At 44.1% G+C, this 27,562-nt stretch overlaps 1 protein-coding gene across 2 annotated transcripts in view; it reads right to left on the reverse strand.

Annotated features, from left to right (window-relative positions):
• Window positions 1–27,562, reverse strand: part of PHF24 (PHD finger protein 24) — a 615,791-nt gene that overhangs the window by 97,699 nt on the left and 490,530 nt on the right. For both annotated transcript variants that reach the window (XM_069626819.1, XM_069626820.1), the window contains exon 4: window positions 21,085–21,163. In XM_069626819.1, coding sequence (XP_069482920.1) covers window positions 21,085–21,163 — 79 coding nt within the window. The remainder of the gene's footprint in view (window positions 1–21,084; window positions 21,164–27,562) is intronic.

The raw sequence follows: 27,562 nt of genomic DNA on the forward strand, positions 1-27,562 counted from the left end.
AGTGAGTATGGTGCACAGAGTTCACAGATCAGGCTCTGGCGTGGTTAACCTCCTTTCTTTCTGACCGTCCTTCCCAGGTGGAACTCAAAGCATTTCCATCTTCAATTGCTCTGTCAACCTGTAGCATTCCCCAGGGATCTAACCTATCTCCCTGTTTCTTCAACATTTACATGGCTGTCTTAGCACATGTGATTGTCACTTTCACCTCTAATTTCCAGTGTTAGATGGATGACACACAACTTCCTTTCATGCTACCCTCAGCCACCTCTTCTTCCTCACTCATATCCGACTGTCCAACTATGATTCATTCATGGTGTGCTGCAAACAACCTCTGCCTGAACACCAGCAGCAGTGAGATGGTTTGCGATGGGACCCCTGCTCCAGCTTTACCACTTTCACTCTGGCCATACTCCCTTGTCCCTGCAGCAACACCCAACTGCAAGGCTAAAAAACCATGGGGTCATTTTCCACTCCACTCCCTCCTTCTCATGTCACATTTCGGACATCTCAAAAAAGTCTATCAGCTTTACCTCCTCAGAGGTACTCTACTCTTTCTCACTTTCCGTCAGTTGGTCACTGTCTCCAGAGCCCTGGTTATCTCCTGGCTGGGCTACTGCAATGGACTCTTTATCAACCTCCCTGCTTCTACTCTGCGCCCTGTGCAACTGATCAAGAACATAACTGCAAGGCTTATCCTTGGCCTCAAGAACAGAGACCGCATCTCTCTGGCACTGAAATCCCTCCACTCGCTCCCAATGGCTGCAAGGGTCAAATTTAAGACCCTCTGCATTGTCCACAAGTCTTTCCAGGGCCTGGGAAACTACCTATCTGCAACAATGCCTACCTCAATACTGTCCCTCCCGAATCCTCCTCTCATGCACCTCCAACCTTTCTTCGAGTGAGCCCGTTCTCCAAGCAGAAATTTGGAGCGAGATCTTTATCCTCAGCATGGGCCTCCCAGTGGAATAGCCTCCCTTCCGCCCTCCATCTGGAGCCTGATCTCCTTAAGTTCCGGAAACTCCTCAACACTTTCCTCTTGTACTCTTCCTTCTCTCTCACTCTCCCCTGCTAACCTATCCCTATGCTCTATCCTTCTCTCCCTCTTTTTTTTTCCGTACAGCTCACTGACTGGTCACCTGATGAACCTCAGGGTCTCACAGGTCCCTGGCACCCCTGCCAGTTTTTTGCACAGTCACCGCATCATCACTGCACTTGGTCAATGACCCTAGAGAGTTGCATCTCTCTGCACTTACCCCAGCCTCCACCACCTGGATGCATTTGGACCTCCCCCAGAACTTGTTCCTACCCTCCACCCACCAATCCCCTGTAAAAATCTGTGCACTTGCTCGATCTGATTGCACCATGCCTGTAGATCATTTGTCTGTTCCACCCTGTCCTCATTCCCTGCATGGTGGCGCATTTATGCACTTGGTAAAACTGTAGAATCATCGTCAGACCTATTCACTGTTACCTCCACTGTTAATTGTATAATATGCACTTACTCTGCCTGTATAGACTATTATCGATTGATAATTAATTTCAAGGGCTCTGAACAAGTGTTAGTTTCCCCCTTGTTCCATCCTTGCTTGAGAGCTTGGAAACACTTGCCTTGTGTATAGGTCCTTTTTGAATAAACTTTACCATAACGTACCAAACCACAGTTTCATTATCATTGTACAATACATATGGGATGGGTTTGGTGAGGTAACATAGAAGTGATTTAATTGATGATTGACATGGTGGTAGTGGCATACTCCCTCTTATATGTGTTTCTTTTGGAAACACACGATGAAATGTCTTTTTGTTCTAAGGGATGCAAACAATTTAGCACTTCCAAGGGCTCTTTTTCAGGGTGGTTTTGTGAGCACAGTGGATTGGACCATTGTCATCATTGAAATGCACCTGGAATGTAGCGGGGCCGTGTGCACTCTACAGAAGAGGGATTTAAGGAGAAATACGTTTGCACAAGCTGGGTACGTTCAACCTCTCTGTGTGCCCTTTGCCCAGCCATACGCAAGCAGTGGGCCTGTGGGTGTGGATGGGGTGCCACCAGCATGTTCACTGGAAAGCCACACTGTGTTGCAACATTGTGCAAGACACACGGAGCAACAATGATCCTGCAGACTACTTGTAGTGCACATAGCAACACACCACCAGAGTGGTCAAGGGAACGGAAACGTGACTTGAGCATTCTGAATGTGCACTCCACTATGCCCTGATATGCAATATGTGCAGTTTTGTATCTTATCTGGGCAGGTGTGTTGGGGTTGCATATTGGCATCATCATGTATGCGCTCAGAGGGTAGGCACTGTCCCCTGTAGAGGTGAGAATGGTTGTCATTTGTTGAGAGTGTCTATTTGTCTGTGTGCAACAGGCATGCATGTGCATGACCATTCCTACTCACCAATGAGCATGTGTTGCCATGCTTCACAGCTTCCAGGGCCCGGTGTAGGGGGGTCATCCTGGGTGCTGCCAGGATAGTTGACAAAGACTGAATTAATGATGCCCTTGGCATCACACACAACCTGAACATTGATGGAGTGCCAGTGTTTTCGGTTGCAGTAGATATGCTCTGTTGCTCGTGGTGGACGTAGAGCAACAGGGGTGCAATCAATGGCACCTAGCACTTTTGAAAAGTGTGCCACCCCAGACAAATCCTGGACCACTGCCTGCATTTCAGCAGGTGGTCTGGGCATATAGATATGCCAACGGACAGCAGGATGTGCAGTTATTATTGGCAACACCTGGTGTCGGCAACGTGACTGTGTGGGCTGTGAAATTCCACCAACTATGGCGGTGGTCTGCTGGAATGAGACAGTGGCCAATAAATACAGTACAGTGAGCAACTCTTGCAAATGGCTCAGTGCTTGGGAGCACAGGGTGAGTGATGTGAGGTCATCTTCCCACTCTGTGACCAGGTCTAGGATGATTTGAGGGAGGAACCTATACCTGGCCTAGACCTGGTGGTCAGACATCCCAAAAATGCAGGTCCTTGAGTGGAAGATCCGGCCCTGGCCATTCCCCTACTCCTGTGGTGCCCCAGGATGACTGCTGCAACAAATGGTGCATGCATGGTGGCTGTATACGTGTGTGTGTTGATCGTGCATGCTTTTTATGCATTTCTTTGTGCACGCATTCACATTTACTCCTGCTATCGCATGGCGTAGCTGTTTCAGGATTTGTACTTGCTTTCTTGCGTGCCAGCGATCTATGTTCCATTCCATGAATACAGTTGTTTTGCGGGCGTATGGGCGATGTGATTGTTTGACTGTGTAATGTCCCTTGTAATACCCAGATTTTTGCTTGTTCTTCCTCATTCCACGTGTTCCGCCCCCTTTTTAGGTGGCTGCAGAGCCCCGTCCGGCACCTTCACTTGGAGTCTCGTGCTAGGCATTCGTGGGGTCGCAGTCACATGTTGGACCAGTGCAGATTCCTCACAAGTCCCACGTAAGCCATGTGCATTGTGTTCTATGATTCGATAAACAGGGAATTGCGCTCAAGTTCGTGCACAAGTCCCCACTTTTCAGCGCACAATATTCCATGAATGGGGCCCTTAGTGCCTCGCTATTAGTTTGACTATGCAGTAAAAAAGTGGTGAGAATTCCGTTATCACAACTTGTTGGGTGGTAATTGAATACTGACACTTTGATCGCACTAGCCAATTGCGAGCATGATGGTAAAACAGTGGTCGAAGTGTACAAAAAGAAGTAGTGGAACTATGTTCCCCATTGACCTGCTCCCGCTCACCATTTACCACATCACCACGCACCCTTGCATGCACATTCGAAACCCCCCCAAACAAACACATCTTCTGTTTAAGGGAATGTTCACTGCAGTGCACTGAAATGCCAGTTTACACTTCTTCCTACACTTTTACCTAGAGAAGCACAGCTTCCAACCACTCCTGCCAACTTCGACCACTGTGGTAAAGTGGAGAATCCACCTCCAGCAAACCCTTCACATTACTTCTGCTAATAAGCAGATGTACAATGAGGAATTAAAAGGTTCATTAAATCAGCCAATACTAACTTTGGAGTACTACAGGCTCTAAAACTGGGGATTTACACAGCCAGACCATCACCCATATATCTATGGCAATCCGTGTTTCAGAATACATCTACATTGCAATCTACACTTTTGCTAAACCTAATGTTTTGTAATTTGTAATGATCTACTTATTATTTTTTTAATTTATCTACCGCATGACATCTGATTCAGAGTTCTTGGGACATGGGTATTATTGTAACGGGAGTACTGCTAAAACCAGTGTGAGGTAAAGTCACGGGATCAAGACGAATGTAAATGTAAGAAAGAATACACAGCTTTTCTTATTCATTGAGTCAGCAGTGGCTTCTTCTTGGCAAATAGGGCTGTGATGGTGGGTTATCAGCGGGATTGTGGGTACATGACATGTGACAATAGATGAAAGTAACCAGCGGTAAATCGGCTGAATTAATTTGCTTACGGTTACCAGCACTTGGTCCTGTGTGTTTACCATGGTTGTACAAGTAGTGGTAGGGTGGTTTTAATGCACCTTTCTGAAATCCTAAGGACTCCATGGGGTTTTTGGCAGAATAACTGCCAGCAGTAATTCTGCTGCAGTAATTCTGCCAATTGCTTTACTTTAAAAGGATGGATTTCCCTCCAGCATAATGCTGGAAGGAAATGTGCAAATTTGGAGATGAAGAGTGAGAAGTTGCGAGATGGATCGAAGACGACACCAAGGTTGTGAGCAGAAGGTGACTAGGGAAGGCAGGCATGAGAGAAGAATAGAATAGGGTGGGAATAAGACATAGCCTGTTTGGCTGAAAAGTAGAGATGTTCAGTCTTATTGGAGTTGAGTGTGAGTGAGATGCCGTGCAGTATTTGATGGCGGAGAGACAGTTAGACATTTTTGACTGTAGATGGTCAGATAATGAGGGAAAGGGGAAGATCTTAGTGTAATCAGCCAAGAGTTGATAGGAGAACCAGTAGGATGAGGTCAAGTTGCCAAGAGCAGAAGTATAGAGAGTGAAGAGAATTAGACAGTAGACTGACCTTTGGAGAAAACCCACAGTAAGGAGGGTGAGTGGGGATGTAAGGCTGTTCCCAGGTCACCTAAAAATATCTGGGTATGAGATATAAAGAAAACCAAGTGAGTGCCTGGTCCCTGATGCCTAGTGTTGAGAGAAGGTCAGAATGGCTGCTGGTATCGAAGGCAGTAGAGAGTTTGCGAAGAATAAGAATAGAAGAACTTTTAGCATGACCAGCAAAAGAGACGTAGTAGCTGTCATTGAGAAGAGCTGACTCAGAAGACTGCTGAGAAGCCAGATTGGAGTGGACCCCAGAGGATGCATATGTCAAGCAACTCAGTGAGTCGGATGAAAACGATACGCTCTATGATTTTGGACTAGTGAGGTAAAGGAGAGACAGGACAGAAGTTGGCAGAACTGTTAGGATCTACGCCAAGTTTCTTATGTATAGGCATGACAGTAGCCAACTTGTAGGATGACAGAAAAGTGGCTCTGTCAAGAGATGAGTTGGGATTAGCCTTGAGGAGAAGGTAAAGAATCTCATCATGGTTAGTGCAGAAAAGTAAGACATTGTTGCAGGATAGGAGGGTAGAGGCGGTGGGTAAATGTAAGCAGCTGGGGGGATAGAAGGTAATTTGGGATGGCATTTTGAATGTTGAAGTATTTTAAGGAAAATAGAGAGCTTGATCATTAGAGGAAAGAGTAGAGGAGATGGAAGAGGGTTTAGGAGGTGAGAGAATTAAGATGAGAGATTTTTGGAGGTGTTCCTCCATTCATGCTCTTTTGTACATGTGTCAGACATCAGATGTGACAATTCTGTATCGGTTTTCTTCCCCGTCATCAATTTTTTTGCTGTTACTGTACATCTCAGTGTACAGTGTAGGAGGTCAGAAATGAAAGCCGAACACATTTTTTTTATATTTTATGTTAAATACTTTTATTAACAAATGATTTGGGAAATGCCTCTCTGACCCTGCTCTAAGAGGAATTTCCCTACATAAAATGAAAAACTAAGGAACTGTCTTTGACTGGATGTCAGAAATCAAAAGCTGTCCTTGCGTCCAAACATTCTGTGCTGACCCTGACACTACAAACTAAATAATGAGGTGAGAAGGGAAATAGATTTAACTTGGTATTTGCAAAAAGGTGTTCATATATAAAAATATCACAGCTCCAACATAAATGTTTTCCAAAGTAATAGAACCTTGGTTCCAGAGGGTGGTTCCCTTCCCCTGGATTCCTGGTTCTATGTTCCTTCATCCTGATTTTTTGCAGAGTTGTTTGCTTACAGTTTTTGCCAGAAAAACTCATCTATTTTTTTAATATTTATTTGGGCCGTTTCCCATCAAACACCACTCCTCTTTATCCTGCCACCCCCACCCCTAATATGCCCTTATCCATATTTTTAGATTAGTTTTTTCCCCATCAACATTCTTCGGCAAAAGACTCTGCAAAAAGAAAAGGGCAGAGAAAGAATGTTGTATTGGATTCTTCAATGGGGTGGCAATGTCTCACGGACTAACAGTTATCTGTGTCTTTACTTAGCCTAAAGCAATTCCTGTTAGGTACAACATTGTTTAGCCTTTTTTTTAATTCCTTCTTTTAAAATAGTTCCTTCTTTGTTCAATCAAATGCTGTCCTTTCTTGGGACTTCTCTGTAGGTTTGCAGTTGCCTGGTTGACTCACCTGCCAGGACTTCTTATTTTCATATGCTACTAATAGTTTCTCTTTACATTCACATTCTGCCACTTGCCTTCCACTACGGACTGCTTTGACGTCTCTCTGGCTTCTTCCGCGGCTCTGCTCCAGCATGCCTGCTTACCTTCAGGTCCCAGTGAGGGTAACGCTGCTTCCATCAGCTGCTGAATGCCCAAGAATCGTCTCATGGTTCCTGGCGTTTCTGCTCACACAGCGATTCTTTCCCTCTTTGCTGCAAAGCCCCTTGGCTCAATTCCAACTCATGCCTCCAGCTTCCACACACCTCCACATGAGATGCAATGTCTTCTCCTGAGCAGCCTCTTATAGTCTGGTTTCCATTTTTAAATATCCCACGCCCAGGTGCTTTCTCAAAACAACTAGCATGCTTATTGAGCTTGAGGCTCCTGATGCTCTGCATCATTTCCTTCATCCTCCTTGTTTCAGTACTTCAGTGGTTGTGGGAATTGGAGTCCATTGATATCAACTGATGCATAGTACTTGGAGAATCTCCCTTAATGATTGCCAATGAAGGATCAATTCTATATGAATGGGTATTAGAACTGAAAAATTTTTTTCTTGGACCTTTAACTTTGTCGGACCATTGATGGGAGTTTGGCCTAAAGGGTGATGAGAAAAGGTTTCCCTATTTTCCCTAAAGGGGGAAAATATGCATGGCAAAAGCACAATATGGTATTGGGTAGCAGGGGGTCTTTCACATGGGCAAATGGAGGATACCGTATCTTATCCAATGAAGCCATGACATCTCTCCGGTGGTTGTCTCATCCCAAGCAATCGTCCCTCATACAGCCGCCCCCAGGGTCAGGATCAGGTAGCGGTTGCCAGTCCATGGCCGCATGAGAATCCGTGATGACTCTATTGGTTCATCACAATACGTATTTATCAAATCTATATAAATTGTATCAACTACACACACTTGACATTTCTTTGTTCACTTGAATTTTAACTCCTGTGAATGAGTGAGTGAGCGAGTGAAAAGGTTTAGAAGGTGCCTCTGTTCACTAAATTTCCTCTAAGGGCTGCCTTTGCAGATTGTCTTGAACTAGGATTAGGGCAACCTGAGGTACTTCCTCTGCTGCCCCCTGCTGAATGGGGGATGGACGGGGGTGAGTGGAATGCATAAAGTTTAGTATAGGTTTTGTTCGAAAAGAAACGCTATATATCACTATTAGAAGACAGGCAAAGAGAAATCCCATGGTGGGGTTGAGTGAAATTTCAGATATGGCCAATCCATGCACACGTGCACAAATACACAAAACCTTCTGTCACCATTGTTAAAAAAAGAGGCCATAAGAACTCAGTACAGGTCCACCATACCAATTCAACCCCAGTGTCCCAACCCCATTCCCTACACAGTAGAGGATTCTCAAATGAATAGTCGGCACATATTACAGAAAATCCATATTAAGAGAAATGAAGGTAATTTGTTTAAGAACTAGAACGGGGGTCTGTAACTTTTAAGGATGTTATTTGTCCCCCCTGGATGTGTTGCAGTTTTAGATTGTGTCCCACTTGCACTAATCCGCCATAGGAAGCCAGCGGGGCAATATTCTGGCAAGTGAACCATGATCTTCTTTGTGCAGTCCGGTGGCCAGAGATCCTTCAGCATTCTAAACATTTGGAAGGTTCTTAATAAACTGTTCTGGTTTCAACAAAAATATGCATATTATTGGTCCAGATGAGAATTAACCATTACTCCAGCGGGAGTGTTGGCCTAGCTCTCCAGCGCGCCACAATCAGTAACCTGGGGATCACACCTGAGCTTGTGTTTCGGGGATAGCTTGCAGGTTAAGTGCTTGCTGCGGTCATTGGGCAAGCCTGCACTTTCCATGTTTGAATCAAAGGAGGACCAATTCAGCCCTCATCCACCAGGGGTTCGTACACTGAACTACATTCACTTGAGTAGTAATAGCAACTATTGGTAAAGTGCTGAGAAATGGGAGGATTCTTGCAAGATACAATGAAAACAAACCTGCATTTATAATTATTATGAAGATGTGAAATATAAACAATCGAATCAGATTATTTGCAATCTAGAATTCACTTCACATGCCTGTGTCATTGAACCACAGTCAAAAGGACCTTGTTATGAACAGTGTGGAAAACAAAAACTGAGTGATGTGTCACAGTATTTACTTGTTGGTAATATTTACTGCTGCATTACTGCACTGCTCAACTACGTGTTTGGGGTTTAGGTGGAGGAAACCCCACCAGCAAGATGCTGGAGGGTATTCTGCCACCTTTCTGCCAACATTACTCAATTTGGTGGTGTTACCGCCGGCACTAACACTGCTGAAATCGCCCATGAGTCCTGTGGACTCAGATTTATTGGGACTAACACCGCCTACCACAACTTGTAATCCATCTGTAATATCGCTGCACCAAGTGGCAGTAATAGTGATAGAGTTTGGTGGTATTTCAGCAGGATTACCACTGAGATACCACCAAAATTATAATGAAGCCCATTGTGTTTTCCCCCCTATTGGATTAATACATGCCTTATCAGTGTGGCCATTCTGTTTGCTTTATGTGTTGTACTTTATAATGCTACTGAATTCTCATAACTGTCTCTGCTACTACAGGTACAACACTCCTTTGTATTGTTGGTCTGGATGTGCATCATGAAACCCAAACAATACAAATAAATAAATAAATACAAGAAATCAGAATAAATGGTAAAAGTGCAATATATAACCAAAATCTAATCCTGCAAATGAAAAAAAAATAATAATAATTGCAAAGAAATTATACTAAAGCTGTGATTAGAAATGTAGAACTAGTGTTAAAAAGTGCACTATTTCTGAATACTGCACATTTTACTGTTTCGGCCAACAATGAGTTTTACTACCGAAACTCTTAGAAACTGTGGCTTCACAACAGTCATGATTGAAGTTGGTTGCATATCGAGGAACTCGACTTGCTTGAAAATTTCCTTTAAGGCGGACGGCGGCAGATGCTCGTCAAGGAACTTCTCCCAGCTTCTTCACTGGGATTGTGTGGTCCTTTAAGGTGGACGGCCCACAGCTGTGGGGTGTGTTGCAGGCAGCAGTCTGGTCCTTGATGGTAGGTTCAGAGGCCTTCAGGCTTCCCTATCCAGCAAGCTTGCTGCAGAGCCTAGCGGGGCATGCTGTGTGCTGGTTGGGTACTGGTTCTGGAGCGACTAGAGGATCCTCTGAGTTCTGTTTCTCCCTCTGTTCCCTGGAAGAAGTTTAGGGGAGGGATCTTGCTTCCCTTTTTGGATATCCTGGCCTTCTTTTACTGGCAGAAGGTGTAAGGCAGACTGTACCTTCTGCCAGGGTCAATGTTGAGTTATTCTTTCTTACTTCTTGTGAAGCCTTCATACGATCTGCCTAAAGAGGGGCTCCAACATTCTTTTAAAGCCAGGTGGGCAATAGTGATTGGTGGAAGCTGAGCCTACTTCAATACCTATCAATCTCCTGTATGTGTGAGGTCATAACCAAAGTGGTTTGCGACAGGAAAGGTAAAGGGGTGAAAACAGGAACAAGGTGTGCCCCAGAATTAAAATGGCTGAACCCTTCTCTCAACAGAAACACATCTGGTCTTACTCGCTAGTGCTACTAACTCCCATCCATCTTCCTGTCTCGTGTGTTCAAAGGGTCTCTCCAGTTAATGGTCCTCCCTGTGTTAAAGTAGTAGGTTTTGCTTGAAGCTGTGGCAAAACCAGACTCTCATCCCTTATGAATGGGGTCCACCTAGCGGGTGGCCTACTGCAAACATCAGACCCAGACATGACAGTTCACTGCCATCAATAGTGAGAGGCCGGAGCTGACATCAGGTTGACACAGATGCATATGAAAGGTTGTGTTGGATTTCCTGCCTCATTTTTTATCCTCTGCAGCCATGCCCTATGTGGGCCTGTTTGAAATACCTGCTGTTGGTATGCTAATCACCGCCACCATCTGCAGGGCCTAACAAAAGAAGGGCGGTTCCATGGGGCTTTTGTCAGTTAATCACGCTGACCAGGCGAGGAGGAAGGTTGGCCCTCCCCCTTCCTGGGGATGACATTGTGCAGTCGTCGACTGTCACATTCCAACTAAATATGACAGGGATGGACAGTGCCTGTAGATGTTGTCCAGCCCGGAGTATACAGGTCTATGCTTTTGCCATGGTGTGAGCATAGAAAAATGTGTTTGGATTAGCCCCACACATTTTCCTGAGGTTGTTCTAACATCATTTCATTTAAATAAAAATGTAAAAAATCCCAGGCATGCACACACCCACAATGCGTATGTTTGAATTCCTCACAATAGGTTTCTGGCCAGGGAAAGGAGAAAATAATGACCAGATGTGCGTCAAGATGAATTGCAACCAGAAGCAACCCAGTCTCTTAGAGCTTTGTAAAATAGTATCCAGGTACTTTGGCACTATTAAGTTGGAATATTCAGATTCATGAAAATGACTTGCAGACCACTTTTGCAGAGGAGCTTTGTCCCACGTCCAGTTTTGGTGCTCTCTGCAATTTGTATTCATCTCCCTGTCCCCCCTGATCCTTAAAATGTGTGAGGATCACCCCACCAGCCACCACCCACTAGCACCTCCATTCTGTTATGCAGAGGACACTGCCCTAACCTCTGATATCTCTCTAGGCCCCCAACCAGTCCCCATCCATCCTGTCCCTGTGCCTTACCGCTCTCCACCCCGTATCATTCCGTACCTCACTGTTCTGGCTTCCTTCCTGTTTCTCCTCCAGAGATGAGAAAAAAGCGCTTACAGCAATTCCCCAACAGTCAGTGCTGCTAACAAAGCAGCCTATCTACAAATTGCCACTAGCAAAAGTGGCCACTCCTAAATCTTCAAGGAGACACAACAAACCTTAACATACATGGACAAGGCTTGATAGCCTCTAAAGGGACGTGCTGTGCTTGATTAATCAGTTATGGTGAATCATATGTCCTACCTACAACCAGTGAAAATGCCCATTCCTTGAGCATTCAGATCTAGTAGGTTCTGAGTATGGGCAAAGGCGAATTGCATACCATACCACATAATAGAGACCAGAGTTAACTGGTTCCAAAATGTTGTTTGATCTCAAATCACTTGCCAGCGAGTCTAGCACTGCTTCTGGTGGTAAATATGGTTGGTTGGGCTTCAGTGGCATAAGTCATCGGTTTTATGCAATATTTCTGCTTTTGAAGACCGCCTACCAAAAAGACAAATTTATTTCGGCTGATTTGTGACGCACCACAAAAAATGGAAAAAACACAAATGCTGGTGGGATGTATTAGAAGTCGGGGGTTTCCCCCTCCAAACCCGCCCTTACTAAGCCACCGGCCCCCTCTCCACCCAAGCATTCCCCATCATTCCACAACCACATAAACACACATACACACAAACACGCAGTTACATTTACCCACTCCACCCATTATAACTGCTGGACCCATATGCCGGCGGACTTACATTTGTTGTGTTGGGATGTGGATGTCATGTCCTGCAGACCCCTACCCTGCCCAAGAAATATTACACCACAACATTTGGTCAAGTGTTGGCAATAAAAGGCTGTAGTTTTTTATTGTTACAGATATGTCTATGGAAACAAACAATAATCACATATTGTAATAATATAGTACTTTTGGCCACCAGGTCCTGAGGTTACCCTCTCTGGTCCGTGCTGCCTTCTTTGTCCCATGACTCGTTGTGGCCACCGTACAGTGTCCTGTTTTCCCTTCTGTTGTTCTTCTCTGTTCTTTTTCTAGGATGGGAGGGATTGCGGAAAAGAAAAAGAGGAATACGCTGAGTACACAGCGAATTCCCTAGATGTTTGGGTCCCCGTGCAGGGTCCACAAACCGCTTGTGTTCTTCTGAGCTGAAACAGCTCATTATTTATTTATGTATTTATTTATTTATTTATTTTAAAAAATGATTTGGCATTTAGCTACAATAGAAGCTTTTTAGCCATTTACGATTTATAACAATACCAAATGACAATTGAATACATGACAACAAATAACTAAACAACAGTCTAACCAAAGCACTCAAGAAAATGAAGAAACACAAAGGAGGAAAAAAATATATGCAAAATTAAAGAAAAAAGATAAAAATGATAATCATAAATTAGAAACCAACCAAAACATATCAGTTATACAATTGTTTTTCAATTGTTTCCTTCAAGCTTAATAATAATAGTTGACACTAACTCTAGTAAAGCAAAAGTCACTGATAGCCTTGATCCTTGTAACAGAAGTATCCAAATATTTTTTTTGTTGTTAAAATTCGATTGTTCGCAAAACATTTACATAACAGAATTCGTTGATGGTCCATCACACCATGACAGCTCATTATCAAATGGCGAAGCGACTCCCTTTTATATCCACAAAGTCTGCAAGCATAGTCTCTTGTGCCTTTTGCTTTCCTAACTTCAAGGATCTCTTTTCTTGTAAGAATGTTGAGTCGTAGTCTTAGGAACTGCTGATGCAATGCTGCTGAGGGAAACTTGCACAGGTATTTGGGGATTGTACAACGCTTATTGACTGAGACACAATATTTCCCATAATGTTTGGACGATTGTGCGGCCTCCAGGGTCTCAATCCAGTCACATTCGTACAGGTGTTTTTTTAAACATAGTCTGGATTTTCAATAAGTAAGATATCTGTGGTGTCAATTGACTTCAGAAAATCCAGGCATTTGTTACCCCATTCCACAAGTAAGGACTCTCTTTCTGTCTCAAGAGCCAATTCAAGTAGCAAAAAGCCACTTTCTGGTGGTGGCAGTTTGCATTTACGATAGAAAGAGAGCGTTTTCTAGCTTTCCTTATCACTGCCATTGGCACACAATTTGGGAGCCCAAGAACCGACCGCCAGAAAAGGCCCTCTAAAATTTGCGATTGCTTCCAATTTAACTGAAGTGAACATTCAACCCCATAGGTGAAAATAGGGACAACCTTCATACTATAGAAAGTTATTAGAGGTGTCAAAGAAAATTTGCAATATCTGAATTTAATCAGTCTTGCCTGGGCGGTAAGCATCTTTAATTTACATCTCAGACATACTTCCCTTAAGACTTCACTGTTACTTGCATTAATTGGTATCCCCAAATAGGGCATTTCTGTTGTTTCTTGGATCCGGTCACCATTTATGTACCAACCCTTGAATTTAAAGTTGTTTTGTTTTGTATTTCCGAAAGTCAAGGCTGCAGATTTAGCAGCTCATTATAGAGGACCCAGGAGTAGCCCCTCGGTCATTGTTGTGCATCTGTGGGGGCTAGCCCCCAGGCCGGCAGGCATCAGACTGTCTGAGCCCTTGGGGGGCTTTTGTTTGTTGTTCCCCTGCCTGGCTAACCTTGCTTCCCCTGGGTGCTTAGCACCCCTTTATCATAGTGGAAGGGTGAGCTGTTCTTTCACACCTCACCGTTCCTGTGCATTGTAGCGCTGAGACTGCATGTCTCTGTGCGTTGGAGGAGAGGGGAGCTGAGCCTTGGGGGACGGCGGCTGCCCCTCTCCTGGGCTGCTGCCATGGGGCAGCAGTTACCTAGCCTCGCTTGGGGCGGCCCGGCAGCGTTGCCCATAACCATTTCCCTTCCCCCACAACACAGACATACCGAAACACACACACGTGAAAACAAACGCCCACACACACAAACCCACTCACTTGGGACTCCTGTGACTGATCTTCTGAGCCCTGATGCGCCCGTCAGTCCTGGCGCATTGTCGTGTGTGCCTGGGGCGTGTCAGTTTTATTTAGAAAGACCGGTCTCAGCAGTCTCCCAGAGGTTATAAATCGTTTTTTTTTTTTTGTGTGGCCTTATTAAAACAATTTTCTCACTCAGTACGAAGATATAATGTGCCCTAGAACAAGGTTCACTAGGGCTGTAAGTGCACCTAGGTTAAAGCAATAGATGATATTGAAGTAATTAAGCTGAGCTAGGACCGAGGCCCCGCAGTGTGTGGGGCATGATTAGATATGGTAATATGCATTTCATGCAATGGGGCCGGTAAATGGTTCCTTTTGTGGGGTCCTGCATTTGTTTGTTGATAGATAGCTTGTCTTCCAAGAGGATCCCTATGTTCCTGTAGTGGCTAAAAGGGGTGTGGGCTGGGCAGGACTAGAGGAAGGGGATTGGAGGGGCATACTCGGAAGCAAGACGAAAGGGCGGTGAAATACTGTCCTCAGAAAAAGGAGCTCTTATTTAGAAGTATTGAGGCAAAGAGTATTGTCAATCAGCCAATATTGGACGTGGGCGAGTCGGGAAGAGAAGCGGACGTGGGAGAGTCGGGAAGAGAAGCGGACGTGGGAGAATCAGGAAGAGAAGCGGACGTAGGCAAGTCGGGAAGAGAAGCGGACGTGGGTGAGTCGAGAAGAGAAGGGGATGTGGGGGAGTCGGGAAGAGAAGTGGACGTGGGCGAGTCGGGAAGAGAAGCGGACGTGGGCGAGTCAGGAAGAGAAGCGGATGTGGGGGAGTCGGGAAGAGAAGTGGACGTGGGCGAGTCGGGAAGAGAAGCGGACGTGAGCGAGTCAGTAAGAGAAGTGGATGTGGGAGAGTCAGGAAGAGAAGCGGACGTGGACGAGTCGGGAAGAGAAGCGGACGTTGAGAGTCGGGAAGAGAAGCGGATGTGGGAGAGTCGGGAAGAGAAGCGGTCAGGGTCGGTAATTAAGTGCAGTGTGAATATCATCCTCACACATTTGGAAGTAGTGGGCAAGTGGTGTGATGAGATCAGCAAGTGGCTTTACCTAGATATTTTAGAGCCAGGAGACAGAATTGTGCTTTGAGGGGTTCCACCAGGGCTGGTGGGGGTCAGGAGAATGAACTGCCTGAATTGCCATTAGATATTCTATTGTGCATGAAAGAGGTGATCCAGTTCAGCACGTGGCCATTGAAGCCCATCGTGGTTTCCTAGCTGTTATAAAGAGCTTGATGGTTAACAGAATCAAAGGCATCTGAAAGGTCTAGACAGATACCTATGGCTGAGTTATGGCATGTTCCCTCTCTACACACCAACCTATTACATCCTCCTCTCTTTCAGCTTTGCTGGAGCATAAATACCTATAATATAACATATTGTTGACAGGTGTTTCAAAGGGTTTATCCTTCATGAACAAGAGTACAGACTCCGGTTACCAAGTTAGCCTGAATAAATATATATATATATATATATATATATATATATATATATTTATATATATATATATACACACACACACACACACACACACACACACCATGATAACCCATTTAAAATCGTCGGCTGGTCTGGGGAATCTAGGGCAGGGTGACTTGCAGAAGACTTGGATGCTTTCTTCAAATGGACTGATCCTTCTTTGGTTATCTCTGTACACCTTTAAGAAGGGCGTGGTGAACATATGCACTCAATTGCCACAGCACATGCAACACAGAGAAGAGGTTTGAGAAGAAGTCAGAATGCCTATCAAGAAGGACAGTCTAATTAATTAGTATGTACTCTGCATCAAATATCCATATGTAGCAGTAAGGAACACTACACATTCCTGGAATTACAGACCGCAGGACATACAAGCAGAATAGTACAGTAATTACTGGAAGCTGGGGTGTGTGTAAGTCGTGGCTTTTATTTGTATTCGATTGCAAATGTTAGAAGACATATGTTTTCTTATCGTCAATAATAAAAACGTGCCTGGGTGAGTATGGTGGAGCAACCTTGTTGAGCATCAGTAGCAATGAACTGACTGGTTATGCAGTTTATTTATGTATGTTATTTATTTATTGATTTCATTTGTAGCAACTCATTAAACCAGGAGGAATCAAGGCACTAGTTGCAAGACCAGTCACAGGGTTACAGGTAGTAATATGTTAGCAGACAGATAAAGTCAAGGTGGAGGAGGACCTCTAGGCAAAGAGGCATGTTTTTAGGAGTTTGCGGAAAGTCCAGTTGGATCGTTTGGATCTCAATGTCAGAGGTAGGATGTTCCATAGTTTTGTTGCAATGGCCGGGATGCTGGTTCCTCTGCCTCTGACCAGTCACAATCTTGGGGTGATGAGATGGCGGGCGTAAGAAGAGTGAGACGGCCTCGAGGACAGGGCTATTTTACATTTTTGGGAGATGTGGGGGGCAGTTTTCCAGCTGTCTAGTAATTTATTGTGATGTTAGATTTCTTCTATGGGTATGAATCTTTGTCTGAGAAGCTTGAGGCATGTCTCTTGTCTTTCAGTACCTACTTGCTGTATCAGCCACATCTCAGAGGAGGCGAACTTCAAAACTGAATTATTCTTGTGGTATTGAGTTTGAAATATAGTCACTTCCTGATACTTGGCCAGTCATCAGTCATTAAGTACATACATCTGTGAAAAACTGAGTAGCTAGCTGTAATCTGTTCAAGAATATGCAGACAATGAACACACTGAAAGTGATCTAGTCACCCTGGTGTCCTTCTACTGTGGGCAGCATATATTTGCTGTCCAACCTACATATACATCTAGTGAACTGTGGTTAATTTCAGATCACAAAACATTGTGGTGGGATTTTGGAGCTCATGCAGCATAGCTCACGCCAACCTCCTCGCACATCTTAGATGTTCTGGTATCACTCTGTTATGGCATTCAACATGCAGTCCAAACATGGAAAAGAGGGGCTTGTGGCAGCTATCCATATGATTGACTGACCATTTTTGGCTCATACCTGACAACTACTTAACACAATGGAAAACATTATGTAGAATTTCTCACTCTCACATAAATACTCATTGACCTTCTACGGACCAGTTCACAGGTGTGGTACCTTCTGGGATGAGATCATGGACTCAACAGCCTCAATCTCGCACATGAATAACCTCTTTCTCAGAGACTTCAAACTCCCCACACCATCCCAATCTAATATACCAGTGGAGATCTCTAATCCTGAATTGCTAGGCATTACTCAACATGGGCTCTCCTACCAATCATGTCAGCGTGAACCCACTGGACCAAATCTTCTCCTTCGCAACCCTCCTAAACTTTGCTGACCACATTGCCCTTGACTCCCCTTCTTCTTAGCACAGGCCATGGAAGCCCAAAAGGCCAGAGAAAATGCCCTACAGGCCCACAACTTTCATTCAAAATATTCAAAGTATGTAGACACAATGGTAGAAAGATTCTCTGAATTCTCTTCATTGGGGAAGGTGTTTTCCCTTTTGGATTCCTTTTGTTAAACCAGTAAGGAAAAGGCCATTCAATCTAAGCCAGGCCAGGACAAATCCCCCTGCCCCTTGATACACATAAGAGCTCCAAATTAATCCTAGTCCCTGAGATCTTCACGTCCAACCATCAAAGCCTCCTCAGAAAGGTCAAATCTACTAATTACACCAACTCATTGGCAATGGATTCATACACAAAAACATGTGAGACTGTCAATTACTTCTCCCTAAACAAAATCAACACTACAGGACACACATTGAATAATCTAGGCAATTAGACTCCCAGTTCAAAATCCCCCACGATCTGTATATCCCTACAATAATTTAGCAGTCCTGCCAGGATGGCCCTTCGCAGGATAGGTAACTCATCTCCTAATTAAGGCACTTTTCAAGATTAACTAAAAACAGGCCTCATATGTTCACCTTCAACCCTAGGGAAATGGAAAACTGCCACATGATCACAAGCACCCCATTCATCGGACAGATTATTAGAAGGTAGTGGCCAATCAGCTACTCATTAAATTGACCAACTTGGCCTGCTTGGCACTATGTACAACCATTTTACAGTGCGTCGATGCCTCCTTGTTTTGCATGCTCTGGAAATTAATAAATACATGCATGAAAATATTGAGAGAAAAAACACTGCAAATCTGAAAATACTGATTTTCTTTTCTTTGACCACACTTCAATGCATAAATATATGCAGGGGTAGACCCCCCACAACCACCCCATACCCATCCACATCTATTATTAACTTGACCCATCCCCCCATATATACAGTGAAATGGGTCTTTAAAAATAGGACATTTTTGGATTTGCAGTGATAGTCTACAATATTCTGTACTTATATCTCCAGTTTCCAGATTCTCAACCCACTCCAAATGCAGCACGGAAATGACCATCATCCTGGTGTTGGAAAACGCCTTGCACATTATCCATAAATTTGATCCATGCTATTAGGTCTCTTGATATGATATGGCATTTATAATGCGCCTGTACACAAGTGTTTAATGGCGTGATGAGGCAAGGGAGGGGAAACAGAGGGATCTTACTAGGCCAGGTGACATTGAGATCGTGCAAGTCTAGGGGAAGGGGTAAGGGAAAAAGTGCTATTCACCTTTACCTTCTCAGTCGAATAGACATGGTTGACCAAGACACACTAATGTCCATACTTGCTCACAGAATGAGGTTTGCAGGAGCCATCCTAAAATACTTCTCTGCATATCTGTCTGGGAGACACCAGCCAATCCAAATGGGTTCTCTTGGGCCACTTGGGCATGCAGTGTCCTACAGGGGCCCATCCTCTATTTGGTCATATTCAATCTATACATGAAACCCCTCGGGAACTACTCCAACATTTAAATAGACAAATATGAGGATGGCAATCAGCTATATCTAACAGTTAGGTGTGCCTAGGACATCGTCCGCCTCCACTCAGGGCTTGGGATCCTACAAACATGGATGTCAATCCTTACTTGAAACGCAACCCTACCAAGTCAAAATTCATCCTCCTACTCCACCACCTATGCAGGCTGCCACTCAAGGATGGCTGTGCGTAATGAATGCACTTGGAAAGGTCTACCCCACAAATTTCAGCAAAATCTCCCTGAGTCATTTTCCCAAAATCAAACCCTTACTGCTACTTATCTTCTGAATGGTAGTGCAGGCTCTAGTAATCTCCAGCATAGATAGGAGAACACCTTACTAACAGCACCCAGCCTCAGATCTGGCCCCTTTAAAGTGACAGGCTGCACAGTGGTGCACCACATCACCAGGTCATGCAAGTTTAACCACATCTACCTCACCCTACCCAAGCTCCACTGGTTACCCTTACCAGATAGAATCCTGTTACAAAATGCATGCCTCAACTAGAAGGCTACTTCAACCAGCACCCCAGCTTAGTCGGTGGGTAAGTTAAATGCCTCTGGTGGATTGTCACATTCTCACATTAAGACCTTTGCAGTCTCAAGACTAGATGTGCTCACAAGGAGAAACCTAGGAAACAGTAATTCTCCTGCTATGCTCAGGTCCTATAGAATTCCATCCCATTACCATTCCACTCCTCCTCTTCCTTAAAGCCTGGAAAAACCTGAAGTTTCAGTCACACATTGACATTAACTAGACTCTCCAGCTACTTACCAACCATGGGGTGACTATCAAAAACAAAACCGGGTAATACTAATAATAATAATTGTTATTATTATTATTATTATTATTATTATTATTATTTGGGGTTCTGTCTGGTCCCCATTACCATTAGAGCTGAACCCTTGCCCCTACCCTCATTCCTACTGCGGCTTTGAGCTGACAGCGGCATGGAATCCTTGCACAGCACTATCTTGGTAGTTGTGTGTGGTTATTCTAGCATGATTCCGTCATGAAAGAAACATTCCTTTTTCTATTTATGCAAATGTGGGCCATCTACTAGAAATTAAAATAAATGTGTATTTAACTGGTGGTCTTGAGATGGGTATAGAAAAAATAAACATATCATTTCCAGCATCTTTTTTAGAATGGTGCATAACCACACTAAATATGTCTTTTTGTTTCTTGTGTGAAGTCTACCTTTATCCTTAAGGATAGTGGTGTGTGTTTGAAGACCCCGTGGGGATATACCCACCAACCGTCCTCAGCACAAACCCCATCCTGATCAAAGAATGTGTTTTGAATCTCTGTAAATATGTGATGACTTGACAGAAATGTGTACAATTAAGGATTTGCCAGGATTGTTTCAAGCATGTATATAATTTGGTTAGAGGGAGCCAATGCTGAGGAAAGTAAATCTGTAAATGTGTGTTTGACATAGAGAAGACATAGATGAAAACCCATGTTTGGAACTACAGGACTGTAATCAGCACATTATTATAATGACACTGTGAAAATAGACATGTAGGAGTCAAAACTCTATCATTATACACTAATGTGGCATTGAATATCTACATTAATTAAGGGTAGATTTTTTATTGACTAAATGAAGGCTTCAACCTATGGCTCTTCAGATGTTCGGGACCATCAGCTCTGGCATCATAGTCTACAGGGAGGGATTGTGCGAGGCATGGCCAACAGGATGCTGGGCTAGATTGCACCATTCAAGCCTGGCAGAGATTCTCAAAAAAGGAAAGCACTCTCGTGAAGGGTCTTTCTGTGAATCATGACTTATGGTTCATTCTAGAGATGATCGTCAGAACAGATCTATTTTATCCCCACCTTACCGTCCACCTCACCATCAGCGCTCAGCCTTCTCATTGGTTCCTACCTGGTATGATCTTGCTCTGGCAGAAGGTTTCCATCAGGCTGTACATCTCCTCCTCGGTCAGCAGAAGGTTGAGGTTGTCCTGTGGGATCAGGAAGATGTGATGTTGAGAATTGACAAAGGGGATTGGCATTAGAGTTAAAATAGGAGGAAATAACAATCACATCAAATATCGTTATGCATTATGCAGGGCACAGCAAATAAATCAGTCATACTTCCATCTTACTGGGATTTCATTTCAATGCCATTCTTCAGCCAGAAGGCCTTAATACCCAGGCACTACAAGGTGAGAGGCGGGAAAACCTTGTACTATTTCCAGATATCCTAGGTCTAGCCTAAATAATCAACGTCACCATTGAGCCAGTTTCTAAAGAATATACACAACAATGAGTTAATTTCAATTAATTAAGCAATATTTTAGAATTGGCAAATCTTTCAACAAAAACAGCAATCAGCAAAACAACATATCGTAAGTATCTAGAATAGATGAAATACTGCTGTAAAAAATTGGAAAAATATTCCTCAGAGGTCCAGCATATTCACAGCCAATTACAGTACCATACAGAGTGCCCTTAACGTGTTTCTACAAATAACATTATCACATACAGTAGGCATTTGAAATATGTCTACAATATCAGCCCTGCTGTAAAGGAGTCTCTCTAGAGATTCTGCAACAGCAAATCATGTTACAAGATCGGGATACTTTAAGAGGTGGAAGATGGCTGCCGGGCAACACTGGCGAGAACACAGTAATTACCCGCTACAAATTACTCCATACAACTGGCAGAAACGTTCAAAGTGTGGTAGAGTTTGGTACTGATTAAAGGACTGTAAAGCCTCAAAGTGTTGCAGAAATTGAGGAATCTGTTGATTTGACACGGCCGGCAGAGGTGGAAATTCCAATTATTGGTGGCCGGACCCACCAGCAAGTGAGACGCCAAGAGCCCTATGAGATTACAGCATCTCCCGCTATGAGTGTGAAGTCAACTATTACCGCAGCTGGTCGGCAAAGTAATGAAGTGGGTGAAGTGGGGGTCGATCAATTGAAAATGGGCCCACCTTCTACAACTCTACACCCTGTCATTCTACATGTACCTCCAGTGCCAATTCCTATTGTGGAATCTGATGTAGACGTCGGGGGGGTGGGGCTAGTTCTACTTCCTGTTTGACAGCGACAGTGCATCAATCTCCATTACTGATGAACTCCAAAAGTCCTTCTACCATGAGGCTTGCAATCAGTTTCTCATGTCCAGAGCAAACAGAAGGTCCAATGCAATTAACATCCACAAGGGAGCACATGGAGAATTGCTCTCATTGCCTGCTAATATGGAGACAAAACAAACCTATGAAATAATTGATGAGTTGGGGGGTCTCTTGACATGTAATTACAATGTGGATGACCATGCTACCTTGGAAAGTCTATTCTTGTGCCCTCCCACCCCTGGGATAACAGCAGCAAACTCCCCCTCCCAACAAGGCCCTTGCGGGATAGGGTACTGCTGGGATGTTGTAGGAACGGAAGAGATTAAATCCTCTGTACTGGTCACTCGCTTGTCAAAGGATATTCTTGATTTAACATCTAAAATTGAGACACAGAAATGTGTCAGCCTGGCGAGCCTAAAAGAAAGGTTTGGAGAATAGACTTGGCCGGCCCTATTATCACAACTGAGCCTTCCAATAAAGAGGCCCCCTTTCCCAAACAATGTAGCACTAAAGCTTGAGAGTGGATGCAGAATGCCCTGCAGGAAGTGGAAATGGGAACAATACTTGGCAATACCCTCGATTAGAGGCACACATTAACATGCTACCCTTGCACGAAGATGAGCTCGAGAATTCGTGGAGCAGTATTTCCTCGACCTCCACTGGAAACCAAAGGGGAGACTATGTTCCACCCTGAGGATAGGAACAGGGAGGCCGGTCTCAATTCGGTAGCGCTATATTACCTCCAAAACACTCTAATGTCAGCACTGACAATATCCCTGACCTCCTTCTCTAAACTATATGAGTTTCTCAATGACCCTTTGAAGGATCAGGCCATCCTTATAGCAATGGCCGACTCCAAAATGATTTTTATAGAAGGGTTTGTGACTAAGGTCCAAGACCGATTTGATTAAGAAGCAGAGACTTCATTGAACTGACGAAATCAATGGTGTGATTTGGCGAGAAGAGAAGAAACGGACAAATCTGCACTGATGAGAGCCATGTTAGAAAACTGGAAATTAATGAGAAGCCCACATAAAGCTCTGCAGTCGAATGGGCTTGCTCTGGGCGAGGACGGGATGTCTTGAACACTCTTACCTGAAGAGAGTACAAAGCCCATCAGGTCTCAGGGAATATCTCACTCTGAGGGAAGAACAGTTAATGAGACGTAACAGGGTGGGGATGGCCGAAACCACAACCGAGGTATTGGCTGTGGAGTTCCATAATTCGGCTAACCAACTGCCAGTCTTCTCCACAAACAACCTTCAACAACTAAAGAAATGAAGTGCCTGCAGTTGTGAATGTCTTCTCGATTTTTGCAAAACTCACAATTAACTAGTGGGGAAAATGCAAACCGAGGGGGAGTGGAGGGGAACAGTCCTCAAAGACAAAAAAAAATGAAAAATATGAAATGGGTCATAAACAAAAGTCCAACAGATCGCTAGCCGTCATGAGAAATCTGAGAACGCCTCCTCCTATCATCCTTCCTCCAAATTCTAAACGCTCAAGGAAAGACATCCCAGTGGAAACCAGTGTATTGAAGGATGCCTGAGCAAGTCAAATAGGGCCAACAACCAATAATTCCCGGCAGATGTCTGAAAATAATGATACAGAACTGATCTCAGATTCTGTTCTTAGCAATCTCATTGAAACAATCGCTAGAGATGAAGAAGCCAATGAATGGAGAAACCTGAGCTGATCTGAATTTGTAGAAATGTATTGACAAGTGTCACAGATGACAAATGAAGCCCCCTCCCGTTCCTCATTGAATGGCCAGTTGAAGGATGAAATGGCAAACAAGTGCTCATTAATACATCCCTTTACGACTCTGGAAGAAAAGAGACAACTCCTAGTGAATGGGACAGCCTTGGTCCAACTGCATGGGGATCATTCCATGGGTAAACCAGCAATGATCAACCAAGAACAGCCTTAGGGTACCAAACCAATGTTTGAGCTGACGAGGCCTCGACCAAATACTCTGAGGGAGGAACAACGAGTATGCCTAGATTAACTGCTGCCAGCAGATTATTTAATCTTGATTCCCTGAAATGTGATGAAACTGCTGCGATACATCCCGAAATTAAGATACATCACTTCAGAGGATATCCGTGTAGTTCAGTTTGTTAATGAGAAACGCACAGATTGGGTAATCCTGCAGGTAAACCTCAGCCCTAATAAAATCTACGATGTTGGAAATGAGCGACCATCTGCTCCCTCTGAGCTTTGAGCTAAGTGACTTCACAGGTAATAATGCAACCTACATTGATCTTGAGAACCCGGCTCTAAAAGTAGATAGTTCTAGGAATACGAAAATACTAATGCCAAAGGGTTGAGAAGCCATTGAGTCGGACACTCAATCTACAGTCCCCAAAATTGACCAATCGCTCTCAGTTACTATTGGGCATATAGCATCAAGGGAGCCCCTGATCAGTGTTGAAAAAGCTCAAAGCTAGGCATGGCTCACAGCGGCCTTGGCTGAGCCTCATCAGCATTAGAGCAAGATAAAGGATGTGAATGATGTTCTTTAAGCAGGATCAGGCCACTCTAGAGGTTTTGTGGTACTGTTCTCGAACACAAAACTGGGCTTGTCCCGTTTTGACATTATTAGCCTGCATGAGACCTGGCTTTGTATCAAACCAGTCTGCGAAGGCTACAAGGTATACCTAAATGAGGATTCCAAGGGCCAGCAGGGGAGGCCCTATTTCGGTCTATTGAAGCTTGTCAAATGGACAGTGCCCTAACGGTTGAAGAAGTCTCCCAACCTACCCCCTATGTTCAGATGCTGAGGATGGAGCAACAGAACTTGGAGGACAAGAGGAGGATGACCTTAGTCCTCATTAACCTGTTTTGGAGTGTAAACAGGTGCTCTGATCAGGGTTTTATTGACTGTATTGTGACACTCCTGGGTGAAGTGATTATATTCGTGAGGAACCCTCATATTATTGCATGTGGAGACTTTAATCTGCACTACCTAGATAGACAGGGTATGGTGCTGAATGACTCAATGCTGTGAATAAGGAAGTTGCTGTGGCTGAAAGAATCAATGGCACGGGACTTAGTGATGTTGAATGGCCAGACAAAGGGCAACATCCCGGGGGTTGGGACATGGGCTAGGGTGGTTCAGCAGACAAGCCTGGACTATTGTTTTGTCTCAAAAATGTGGCTGTGGCAATAATGAAATATTAGGTTTTGGAGATGCCGGTGAGTGCCCACAATTTGATAGCAATGAGGTGGGTGGTAACACAACAGCATCTTCAAACCGCTATGACAAATCCGGTCAAAGTGACATGGGGTAGAAATAGACTAAGAATCAAACCCTCTGAAGTTCCCTGGATGGTATCTCGGTTTGACCACTTTGCATCAGACAATCCGAATGGAACAGAATATGGTTGGATTCATAGAGACTACATGGAAGAACAGGGCCCCTCTGCTAGACCGAATTTTGCTCCTCTCTACATTTATAATGATGGAGTAATGGTATCCAAGAAAGCGCTAGGATCCAATATTAGGAAATTAAGGCAAGTGAATGGTAATGCATGTGAGAATCAAATCAAAAATATCGGAATTGGCTCTTAGCGTAAAGAGCCAGAAGAATGCCACACGATGCAGAGCACATGCTATGGGTGATATGCACATACAATACCAGAAATCTCTGGGGCTTGCTCAACAATTCTGGAAGCTTTCAACTGGATCTTGCAATCAGTCAGGTACCCGAAGATAGATGGGTAGAGTTTTACACTAAATTGTTGAGGCTGGTGAGGAAGGGGTCCAGAATAAACGCACTGAAACTGGGAGGAGAAAATGGGATTGAAATAATGATTAGAAAGCTAAGGTCATCTAGGGCAGACAAATCACATTCTAAGCAAATGTTTACTTATGGGCGGATTTTGCAGGCAAGATCTTTAACTAGATACTGGAGACTAAACAGATCTCCACTTACTGAAGGGAGGAAGTTATAGTGCTGATCTTTAAGAAGGGTGATTATGATGATCCTAAAAACTATCATCCGATCACCCTCCTGGACTCCTGGGGCATACTGTTTGTATCTATTTTGTTGAGAGACTTGTACAAGTGGGCAGAGTGCTCTGGTCATCTCGACCCCCGTCAGACTGGCATTGTAAGGGGAGTTGGCACCGCTCTAAACCAATTTCTGCTCAACCTTCTGAAGCTAAGCGCCACTGAGACCAGAGCAAACATCTACTTGGCTTTCATGGATCTCCAACAAGCTTTCGATTGGGTGTGCAGGGAGAGCCGTTGGTCCAAATTGTTGAGCTGGAATTGCCCTCTGGATTTGGTGGAGACAATCAGGGCACTGTATACGGGCACCTCTGTGCAAGTGAGATAATCAACAAAGGGTGCCCTTTCAAAAACAAAATATACATTTTGGGGATTTAAGCAAGGCTGCTCTTTAACCCCCCACTTTGTTTAATGTGTATATTTCCGATCTGGCAAATTCCCAGCAGATGATCTGGTTGTTTCCACCCAAGATAAATACAACATATCTTCCCTGGGTCCTGCATGCCAATCTAATTTTCACGGATCAAACTCCGATAGGATTGCAGCACAGACTTAACACTTACTCATTGTATCTTGAATTGAAGATCTGCGAGTAAATGTAAAACAATCTAAAGTCCTAAACATGTAATAGGCTCTTAGGAAGCACAAGGGATCATATTTGTGGGTGGTGGGCGAGGATAAATTGGAAATTGTGAATCTATTGCCTATTTGGGAACTATAGTCAATAGGAATCTCAATGATAATGCCCATTATACGATGGTACAAACCAAGGTTAAGGCGTTAGCGGGTCAGGGAACTGCTCTTCAAGGAGACATGGGACCTTCTCAGTATTACCACTGCTTGCTTTCTACAAGCAAAAAGTGGTCCATATTTTAACTTATGGAGCAGAATCCATGGTGAATTTAGACTGGAAAGTATGGGGGCTTCTGCAAGGATACCTTTGGCAAAAGGTGTTAAGACTGCCCAATGTATTGCCAGTTGCTGTGATCCAATTTGAACTAAGGTTGCAATATATGGAGTCAATCGCAATGTGGAAAACTCTCTCTGTATTTAGGAAATGCATCATTATTGATAACTCACTCCCTTTTGATATACACTGAGACACAGTGGTTTGGCATCCTTGGATGCTTGGTTTGGGATTTGGAAAGGGAAATGTGTGTCCCTTCTTAGGTCCTGGTGTAAAGGAGACCCCAGGCATGACCTGCACCCCTGCCCCACAGTTCGAGCTACCAAGAGGGTATTCACCAAGGTATGTGACGTATGC

This window comes from Ambystoma mexicanum, chromosome 6p, assembly GCF_040938575.1.
Source record: "Ambystoma mexicanum isolate Mex_15411 chromosome 6p, UKY_AmexF1_1, whole genome shotgun sequence".
Lineage (NCBI taxonomy): Eukaryota > Metazoa > Chordata > Amphibia > Caudata > Ambystomatidae > Ambystoma > Ambystoma mexicanum.